Here is a 10,991-nt window from a genome sequence, read left to right on the forward strand (position 1 = left end):
CTTTCCTCTTGTCCCACTATCATGCTCAGCCTTCATTTGGGTTTCAGTGATTTCTCTCGGTTACATTGCCCTTGCTGAATCCCTACCGGGCCTCTCGCACCCTCCTTGCCACTGATTTTGGATCACTTGTTGCTCCCCTGTCCCTGGGTTGGTCAGCACCACCTCCTTACCCCCACCTTCCCCTCTCCCGTGTCCCCCCAGAACCGTTGGTCCTGTTGTTTTCTCCTCCAGACTATTCATTTAGTCTATCTAATCTAGCTAGATCTGTAGAGATAATAATATGCATCAAAAACAAAGCCCTGGCAAGATAGGCGATCAGTGAGAACACAGCGATGGCAACAAAAAAGGAAGCCAATTGCTCATAGAAGAATAAATTAATTAAAAGAAAAATTTTAAAACAGAAAGAAAAGCCTGTACATAGATCAAAGTCTGATTTTTGATCTCTAGGCGTGTCCTCCAGTCAAGACCGATGGAGTACCATGCTCTGGCCCCAGAGTCTGTCCTTTGTACTCCCTTGGGGGCTCCCTGCTCTGCTCCCACGGTTGCTCTGCCGCACGCTTGTAATGGTTTGCCTTGGTGTCTCAGGGTCAGTCTAGGCCAGTCCCAACACTGAGTCTCCAGTGTTGTCCCCCTTAGGGCCCGGGACCATCAAGGGACGGCGTGTCTCGTGGTGGGATCCGCCATATTGTCCACTCTGTCTATTGGCTGTTCAGAGTGGGGGTGTCATCCTCCAGGCCTGGTGGGTCAGGTTGTGCTCCACTCTCTCTTCTTCCCCCTAAGTGCTCCCATTTGCTCTGATCAGACATGCCCCTCTCCCCTAGCTGCAGCTTCAGTGCCTTCCTCTCAAGTAGATTCTTCTGGGGGGAGGGGCAGTTGTCCACATAGCTGGTATGGGGGCCCAGCAGTTTTTTTATCTAATCTTTTTTGGGATGTCTGTTGTAGGTATCGAGATTATACTGGCTTCATTGAAAGAATTCAATAATGCTCCTTCCTCATATGTATTCTTTGTTTTGTTTAGCTTTTTATTATGAATTAGTGAACGTTTACAGAGACACATACATGTTAGAAGACCGTGAGTAGGATTCACATCAATTCTCCCCTGAATGTGTGGTAGGATTATCCAGTGTAGCCATCTGGTCGTGGGCTTTTGGTTGTTATTGGCACTTTTTTGATGATCTCATTGATCTCTTGTTTTGTAATGCCGTATTTAGATTTTCTCTTTCTTTTTGTGTTTCTTTGGGTTGGATGTGTGTCCATTTCATCCAGGTTTTCACTTTGGTTGGAGGATAGTTTTTAAAGGTAATCACTTAAGATCTTTATTGCCCTGTTGGATCCACTGTAATGTAACTAATTCCCTTGCTTAATTTGGTCATTTACCAAAAAACCTGTTTGTTTGTTTGTTTGTTTGTTTGTTTTCCCTTTTCTTTGTGTTTTTGGTCAATCTAGTCCACAGTTTGTCTATAGCATTGGTCCTTTCAAGGAACCAATATTTGCTTTTATTGATTCATTCTTCTGATTTTTTGTTTGATTTATTTCTGCCTTGGTCTTTACTGGGAGCATTAGTCCTCTTGCTTTGCTATTTGTTCAAGTTGTTGCTTTAAGTTAATGGCTTTGGATCTTCTTTTTTTAATGTAGTCATCCATTGCTATGAATCTCCCTCTGAATACTGCGCTTGCTGTGTCCCGAAGACTTTGATATAATGCTTTGTTTTCATTTTCATTTGACCCTAGGAGTTTTAAAATTTTTACTTTCTTCTGTTTTTGGTAGTATGTTATTTAGTATTCATGTATTTTTTTTAATGTTTTTGGTTTCTAGCTTCATACTGTTATGGCCAGAGAAGACACTTTATGATTGCAATCATTTTTAACTTGTTGAGATTGTAGTTATGTGTTCTACTCTGGAAGATGATCCATGTTCTCTGGAGAAGAATGTGTATTTTTCTCATACTGGATGCAGTGCTTTGTGTATGTCTATGGAAAGTAGTGTTGTCTATATCTCCTTTCATATTCGTTAGTATTTGTTTAATGCATTTTGAAACATTGTTGCTAGGTGCATACATCAAAACACAGGGCCATGGAGTCAATTCTGCCTGTAAATCCATTTAGGAGCTGGCAGTCTTCATCATTCTCTTGAGGAGCAGCTGGTGGGTTTGAACTGCTGACCTATAGTTAACTGCCCAATGCCTAATTCATTGTGCCACTAGATCTTCTTTGTTAGGTGCATAAATATTTATAATTGTATGTCTTCTTGCTGGATTTATCCTTTTATTATGCAGTGCCCTTGTTTATCTCTTGTAACAGATTTTTTGTTGTGCAGTGAATGACAACTTTGCTGTGAATTCTTGGATGGCATTTGTTTTCATTCAGTATTTTTTACATGTTCCCACATTGTTTTCTGGCCTTTTGAGTTTCTGGGGATAAATCCACGTGGAATTTTATGAATGATCCCTTGGCGTGTTATATTGTTTGTCTCTTGCTGCTGTGGAATTCTCTCCTTGTATTTTGTTTTCGAGAATTCATTAGAATAGCAGCAAATTGGTCCTTTTGTGTTTCTTCTCATTGGAGTTCATGTAACATCCTGTATTTGAAGACTTGGTTCTTTGTTCTAATCTGAAAACTTCTCTCTGATTATGTCTTTGAACACCGAGTCTGTGCTTTTACGGTACTCTGGGATTCCTATCATTCTAATGTAATTGAATCCATTTGTTTTGTCTTGTTTCTCTAGGTCTTGATAAGTTGTTTGTCTTGTTTCTCTAGGTCTTGATAAGTTGTTATTTTATCTTCTAATTCATTTACTTTATCATCTATCTGTTCAACTCCATTATTGCTTGCTTCTTTTGCTTTTTCTAATTCAATTGCAGTAGTTGTTTTCTTTAATGCTTTCATTTTTGTGTGTGTGGAGTCTCTCATTTCGTTCCTTAATTTGCTTGCTGATCTCCATTAGTTTGTGTTCTCTGTGTGCCTTTTGCTTTCTTTAAACATATTCAGCACCACAGTCTGAAAATGGTTAGTTCTCTTCATGAGCCTAGACTCTGTAACAGAAATTTATTCTTCACATTTTGCTTTTGATTTATCCTGCTTCTCGTGACTTTGCATATTTTACTATTTTTTGGCTGAACGTGGGCTATTTATTTATTTATTACTTTAAATTTTGTATTCCATTTTTTGGACATCCTGGTGATGAAGTGGCCAAATGCCCAGTTGCTAACCAAACACTGGGGATTTCTCTGCCCAACAGGGTCATTATGAATGAGAATCTGCCAAGCAGCAGTGGGTCTAGTATCTTCTTTTAAGGACCACTAGGCACTTTTCTTCTTGTTTTTCGGTTGTTGTTTTGTTTTGTTTTTTTTGTCCCAGGGGTAATCCGGAGCTCTGGATGCTTGATTTCTGAAAGTCAGTTTGCATGCATGTGATAGCAGTGGAGTAGGGCGGTTAGTTGGTCACAGATATTGATGTAAATGATGTGGCTCAAATTTCCTGAGGTGAAAATGGGAGGCCTGTATGTCTGTTTCTCATGGGTGTCCCTGCACAAACTCTCCCATGGTGTCCCACTGTGGGCAAGGAACCAGCCATGTCCTCTCTGCTTGCCTATCTGTATTGCCTTTGCCCTCTGTCACTGCAGTACCTCCCAGTCCTAGTGCCCATCTCTTTAGGGCCTTTATGAGACTCAATAGAACTCTTTTAGGGTCTCCCTGTACTCCCTCCCAGTTGCACAACCTGCACATTCCCGTGGCCAATCCACGTCACTTGAAAGAAGTGTGCTACAAACTCTCCCACTATTTCCCCTTCTCTGTGCCCCATTTGGGATGCTGCCCAGTCCCATCCCAAAATGGCTACATGGAATAAGTCCTCCAGATGTTTATGGGTAGGTTCTTGTGTTAGCCCAGGTAGGCTAGAGAAACAAATCCATAGAAACTCATAGGTGTATAAGAGAGAGTTTTATATAAAGGGTAATTTGTACATTAAGAAAGCATCCCAACCCAGTCCAGTCCAAGCCCATAAGTCCGATATTAGCCCATATGTCCGGTACCACTCTATAAAGTCCTCTTCAGACTCACGAAACACATACAATGACGCTGAATGCAGGACGATCACAGGCCACTTAGTAGAAAATCTTTGGATCCCTTGGCGTAAGCTCTCAGTGCTGGCAGGAGTCTCCACGTGACTTCTCCAGGTCCAGGGTTCTGGCTGCATCAGGGTAGGCCCATGTGGCTTCTCCTCAGAGATGTCTCATAGGGAGTACACCTTATCAGTAGAGGGTCTCCAAGGAAGTCAATTAGTGTGAGAAAGTGTCTCCTACCTCCAAGGAGGAAATGCCGGATTTCCTAGAATTCTCATTGAGAAGGCCATGCCCACACAGAGACCTTATTGGCTATACAATAATTGACAGGCTAGACTCCACCCCTTCACTCCCAATCCTCAAATTGACCCTAGAGTATGTAACTACCACAGTTCTTCCAGCTCGTGCCATCCAGACTCCTCCCCTGATTCCGGACTCACCATGATTCTCTCACATCTAAGCTTCTGTCTTGAGGTCCAAGATTTCAGTCTGTGCCTGTTTTTCTTTGTCGTTCAGTGAGTGAGTTACTGAGGGAGTATGGGGCGTCCATTCACTTTGCTCTGCCATCAGCAAGCAGGCCATCAGAGGTTAAGGACGCTGGCACCCAGTGACCAAGATTCAATACAGACCAGCCTCTCTGAGCTTTAAGGTGTAAAATGGGGATAAAGAATAATTCCTATTCTGTAAGATTGCTACAAAAAAATTAATTCCACCATCATCAAGTCAATTCAGACTCATATCACCCTTTTTAGTGTTTCTGAGGCTATACATCTTTGTGGGAATAGATAACCTCGTTTTTTTCTTGCAGAGCAGCTAGTGGGTTTGAACTGCTGTCCTGTGGTTAGCAGTCCAATGATTATCTGTCATGCTTAATTTGATGTATAATGTGCACTTCATAAATACTATATATGATCACCATTGTCTGGGACCCTCTCAGACAGTTCCAGGCAAAGACCTTCCCTTTGTCCATCTCCGAATTGTAGCTTGTGACTCTCCTGAGAAAGTGAACCTGGTCAGGCTGAGTAGCAACTTGGCCTAATTATCTACATCAGTATTTCTCAGTCAGGGTCCCCAAACCGCTTACATCTAGGCCCCAAGCAGAGCATTTCAAGAATGCAGATTTCTGGGCTCAAACTCAGGCTAGTTGGATCAGAAACCCCTGGAAGTGGGGCCCTGGAATCTGCCTTTTTAGTATGCATCTGTAGCTTGAGGCTTCTGCATAGTGAAGTTTGACACTCAATGGTTTATAGAATTCAATCCAAAGACCATTTTATTGTTGAGGAGAGGGAAGTGATAGGGGGTTACTTTCATTTCAGGATGATAGAATCTATTCATTTTGCTAGGGCTCAGTACTGGTTGGATTATTTTGGGAGACTTGAGTCAGAAATAGACTCAAGTCCACAGGGTGACTGGCTCAGCTAGGACCTTTTGGCCTGAGAACCACAAGGAGCTTCTCACCTGATCTCTTCCTGCAATGTCTGGGGACACAGGTCCAAGAGCTAAAGTGACACGTTCCAGGCCCACAGCAATGAGATCTTCAGTTGAACCATAATTCTTCAATTGAACCAACTCATTAGAGACAGCATCAGCTCTCTACGTGTTTTCTTTGGTTTGGGGGCTATCAAACAAAGCCCCTATGCCAGTCTGTATGGGTGCTGTGTAGACACATATACATCGTAGCCTCACTTCCTGGGATAACAGAGAGGGCTATCAGCCATGTGGCCCAGCTCTGAGTGAGCGCTCTACATTTAGCTGCTGTTGGGGAGGGCAGCTAATGGAAAAGTCCTGGTTCAAATCCATTTAAATAAAACCAGTTATTCATGGAAGAAAGCGGACAGAGTCTGCTCACATAAAGATTTACAGCCTTAGAAACCATAGGGGGCAGTGCTGGTCTGTTCTCTAGAGTCACTAGAGTTGGACTCGATCTGGTGGCTGTGGGTTTGGTTCGGGGTTGGTGGTTCTGCAGAAGGAGCCTGCCTAGCTGCTAGGGGAGAGGAGGTTGGAGAACCTAGCTTATTCTTTCTAGCGCTGCTCAGGCAATGCATGTGTTGCAAATACTCTTGGGAGGAAGAGAGTCTGGTAAAAGTTGTTACCATTTAAATTATTCATTTTTAAACTATTTAGCCAAAAAAAAGTCTGGCGATACACCAAACCAACTTCAGCCTTCTTGTAAAGTCAAGAACAGAAGTCAATTTTACTACAGCCAAGCATTGAAAGCTACTTGCTTCCTGCATCAGAATTTACATTCTGGCAGCAATTTTGGAAAATGTGGGGGAAGAGAATTAAATTGCAGATTTGCCAAGTTTATAGCGGCCTGGATCATGAATAGGAATAACATTTCACAGGAGAGCTTCTTGTGTCTGAGGCATAGGTTTCTGGGGAGCCTGTGCCTGGCACAATGAGCCCCTCAAACCAGGGAAGGAATGACTTCATTCTGGGATGTTCTGGAGTCTCCAAGGGGGTTGATGTGAGGGCCAGGCCCGGCAGGCGGTCCCGTGGCTTCTAATCCTGGCCGGTCTGCTGAGTAACTGTGGTCACCACTAAGCAGTCAGATGTGCACCCTCAAACCCAACACCCTGAACTTGGGAACACCTGGGGTGTGAGGCTGGCTCAGTCTTCCTCCTGCCAGGCCTGGAGTGAGTTGAGTGAGCTCCCTCACCCCTCCCGTGGAGGCACTGCTCGGTTCTGCTGTGACAACCCCCTCCCCGATGGGTCTGGATTTGAGCTGGACTTTCTCGGGCTCCTCAGAGCAGCATGCCAGCAGCATCTCAGAGCCGTCATTAGCGGTCACCCTTCCACCCAGGCGCTGGGGCTCCAGGCATCTCTGCCTTCCCCCAAGCTGCAGCCATGGCATCAGGCAGACAGCATCACCACCATGGGCAGGAGAAGGGACACAATGGCTGTTGTGTTCTTGCCCCGCTCTCCGTGTACCTGCTCTCTAGAGACAGTAAGGTGCAGAGGTTAAGTCCGTGGGCTCTGGGGTCACTGGGAGCCCACGTATACCCTGCTCTTTATGATCCTCGTTTTCTTATCTATAAAGCGGGACACAGTGGTGCGCACAGTTAATGTGAAGGACGAATGAGAAAACAGGGCAAGTGTCTCCCCAGTGACATGATTCAGTGCTCAAAGCCCTACCCAAGGTTCCGTATCAACTAGAACATTGTACGTACAAAACCAGATTCACTGCCATTAAGTCATTTCCAACTCATTGTGACCCTGAAGGACAGGATAGAACGGCCCTTGTGAGTTTCCAAAATCTTTTGGTCAGCAGTCCAACAACGCATAATCACTATGCCAGCAAGGCACTCCCCCCCAACCCCACCTTCTGAAAAGTGCGTATGGGGGGAGGGAAATTTCATCATGTTTTTATTCTATCTCTACATGAAAAAACGTTGAAGCTCCCTCATTTTTTTTCCTCTAGGGGAAACCTCTCACGTCCATTTTTATGAATGCTCTTTTCCATTTTGCCTCGGCGTTATTTTCACCTCCATCATTTATAGTTTTACACATGGCTGACAGCCCATCCTTGGGGAATAGAGTCTAGATTCTTCCAAGGCTCAGGAGAGGAATGAACCGGCACTAGAAAGGCGTATCTGACGTCAGATAATGGGTACCATTGTGCCGGAAGAGCAGAATCGACTCCCTTTTGCTAACCCGCAGTTGCTGCGCAGGAATTGGTTACGTGGCTCCCAGTGGGGTGAGAGGGGGCGGATGGCAGACAGAGAGGATGGGTACCGCGGATACACAGATCAGAGCCTGACGTCAAGGCTATCGTAAGTTGATGGTGGCCAGCTGACGTTTAGCCACAAAAGGCACTTCTCTGATTGGAAGGTAAACCGGCCAAGGCGGCGGGAGAAAGGTCCCGCCTTTTTTTTTTACAGGAACAGGTGCTTTTATTTTATCTGCTATTTATACAAATACAGTCAGCCATGGTACAATTTAAACTCAGAGACGTGACCTGGACCCAGAGACTGCTCTGCGTCGAAATGGGAAAGAGATGGTCGTTCTCCTCTGGGTCCCTTGCTTATGGTTCAAATGAAGGCTTCAGTTCAAGTTCAAATGGTGCCTTCGCTGGGTCCACAAGCTCCTCGTTCTTGGGAAAGCTGAGATCACAGGCGTGGCGGGGATGGGAAGGCAGCCCGGACGGGAATGAGGGCTTTCCACTCCCACCTTAGGGCATTTTGGATAGAGGAAAACCAGGTCTAGCCCATGTCCCCAGCTACGCAACCGCTGTCCCCACGGAGCTGCTAGCTTCCCAGGGGAGCCTCCAGGGGCCGGGAGCCCGGGACTCGAGCGCGTGCTCTCTGGCTTGCAGACGATGACCACTGGATCGTGGACACGGACTACGACACGTACGCCGTGCAGTACTCCTGCCGCCTCCTCAACCTCGACGGCACCTGCGCGGACAGCTACTCCTTCGTGTTCGCGCGCGACCCCCACGGGCTGCCCCCGGAAGTGCAGCGCACCGTGCGGCAGCTGCAGGAGGAGCTGTGCCTGGGCCGCAAGTACCGGCTGATCGTGCACAACGGTGAGCCGGGCGGACGGGCGGCGCGGGCGCCTGGGGTGCCCTGGCCTGCGGGGTCGCAGGCGGATGTGGCGGAGGGAGACAAAGGCCTTGTCAGACGTACCGTGTTTGACCCGGGTGCCGGCGGACGGCGGAGGCCGCCCGATGGACAGGCGGCCGGCCACCTGCTAGTCGGCTTCCACGCCGGCCCGCGGTGCCCTCGGTGGGCATCCCTGGGCCACGTCCTGCCAGGGCCCGCGGTGTCCGCGCAGCCGCCTTTCGGAATCCTGGGAACATTGCCCCCGCCCCCTCCGGGCCCTGCCGCCCCCCCTGCCCCGCTGGCTCGGACGTGGTGGTGGGAGGCGCGCTCGGGGCGGCCTTGCCGGTGCCCGCGGCCCCCTGTCTGGGAGGGCCCGCCAGCTGCCCGCTGGTTTCGATGACTTTGACAACACTGGCACTTTGGTTGATGGAAAACTGCAGGGGCCACTCTGCTTTTTATTCTAGTCTATTTTTTATCAACACCCCCGCCCCCCCAAACACACCCACAGCCGTGATGATCAAAGTCTGCCGGTGGCCGCAGGAGCCCACCATGGAGACGGAACTGAAGGTTCCGGTTTCCCCGAAGGATCCCTTGGAAGAAAGGGCTGGCGGGCTGGCGGGCAACCAGCCCTTGACAACCCGACTGAGTGGCTCGGGCACCGCCAGTCGACCTGGACATGCTGGTCCTTGGTCAGCAGCAAGACAAAGCTGGCTGCTGAGCTAAAACCTAAAACTGAAAACAACCGCAAAACAATTAAATAGACATCGCCGCAAAGCGAGTTCAGAAAAGGATTTCAACAAACTTCCCTTTTCTCTGTAAACCCAAATCACCACTTTCTCTTCTCAGTCAATCGACTTGCTGGTTCTTCTCACTTACCTTTTTTTGAGGTTGCTATGAGTCACAAGTCTCCTCTCCTCCCACCCACACTCTGGTGTTTTTTTGGTATTTTATTGTTATGTAATAACAGTATCTTTTAAATAGATATTAGGCTAGTCTCTTGATTTTAAAATCAGGGGAATAAAACTATGGAGACAGCTACATAGCCTATTTTGAATTAACACTCACTCCTATGGGAAACTGGATTTCAAAATGCCATCACAGGAAATGCTAAACGTGGACAGAGAGAGTGATCAAAAGAACTAATCTGAACTGTTCAGTCGGCCATCTAACCAGCTGACTCGCACTATGGGAAACATAACAGTAAAATGAACCGCACTGAAGTTTTAAAATAGAAATACGATGCTGATGCTTCATGTTTGGGACAGATTGGAAGGGGCGGGTAGGGGGGAGGGGTGGGTAGCTTTCCCTGTGCTGTTCTCAGAAACCTCCCTGAAGTGCGTGTATGGTCCACATTCGTATTACCCACATCCTCAGGGGAGAAAACAAGAAACTAAGAAAGATAGAGTTGGCCAAGATCTTCAGAAGGTAGCTGAGTTGGGTACAGACCCAATTCTCTGCCTGACAGTGGCTCTGCCTGGTGACACATGACATGGACACCCAGTCAAACCAGCAGCCATACAGCTGAGGTCAGGCCAACATGGCCCCTCACTTCCAGAAACAGGAGAAGATGCCTTCCCTTGAGATACCATGAGGCAAAATTAAGACAGATATTTCCGTCAGACACTAGATCTGTCATAGAGCAGACTCTATTCTCTTTGACTCAACTGCCACCCAAGAAATTCAAAAGATGGCCGTCAGCAGTAAGACCCCATCTTCTGGAGATGGGCTCCCTGTGACCTCATGGGAAGCATTTGCATGAAGCTGAGCTCCAAGGGCATTGTGATCCTCATGATCTTCACTAAGCTCTGACATGAATGGCATTAACGACCTTCTCTCCTATATTCCAGGTTACTGTGATGGCAGATCAGAAAGAAACGCTTTGTAGCCACATCTCGGATAGAAAGCTCCATTGGAAAACGTCCCGTCGTCAACTCTAATCTGATCTTCAATTACCTCTATTTATCTTCAGAGCTTAGTGTGCCCCTCACCCCCCTCACTTTCCCTCAGGAACTAGGAGCCCTCAGGAAACACAGCAGAATATTCATAGGGATATGTTTGCAGTCCAATGGGTACCTTTACTGGGGTTTTTTGAAAAAGGAATCGGAGGCCTAGGATTCTCGCCTTTGATTTATTAAAAGAGTCACACGTTTCCTATGACTTGTGTGGTTATTTGTGTCTTCCATCTGCATCACGCTAAGAAGCCCTCCAAGGTGAGAAATCTTACGAATGGTCAAAGGAAGGCGCCCCTTTAAATATAAGTAGGACGTTCTTCCTGGCCTTTGGCTTATTGTAGCATCTAAGCCACATTATTAATGACTGTGGTTTCTCCCAACTTCCTCAAAGAGGGCTTTCCCCCACTGACTAGGAAGGCCCTAACCACCAGCTTGG

General features: G+C 46.9%; 1 protein-coding gene across 1 annotated transcript in view; it reads left to right on the forward strand.

Moving 5' to 3' along the window:
* Positions 1 to 10,757, forward strand: part of RBP4 (retinol binding protein 4) — a 16,554-nt gene extending 5,797 nt beyond the window's left edge. The window contains exons 4-5 of the mRNA XM_004701343.4: positions 8,375 to 8,587; positions 10,451 to 10,757. Of these exons, the coding sequence (XP_004701400.1) occupies positions 8,375 to 8,587; positions 10,451 to 10,488 (251 nt within the window). The 3' untranslated portion in view covers positions 10,489 to 10,757. The remainder of the gene's footprint in view (positions 1 to 8,374; positions 8,588 to 10,450) is intronic.
* The last annotated feature ends 234 nt before the right edge of the window (positions 10,758 to 10,991 follow it).

This window comes from Echinops telfairi, unplaced genomic scaffold, assembly GCF_000313985.2.
Source record: "Echinops telfairi isolate 266 unplaced genomic scaffold, ASM31398v2 ScPeMD7_70;HRSCAF=299, whole genome shotgun sequence".
Lineage (NCBI taxonomy): Eukaryota > Metazoa > Chordata > Mammalia > Afrosoricida > Tenrecidae > Echinops > Echinops telfairi.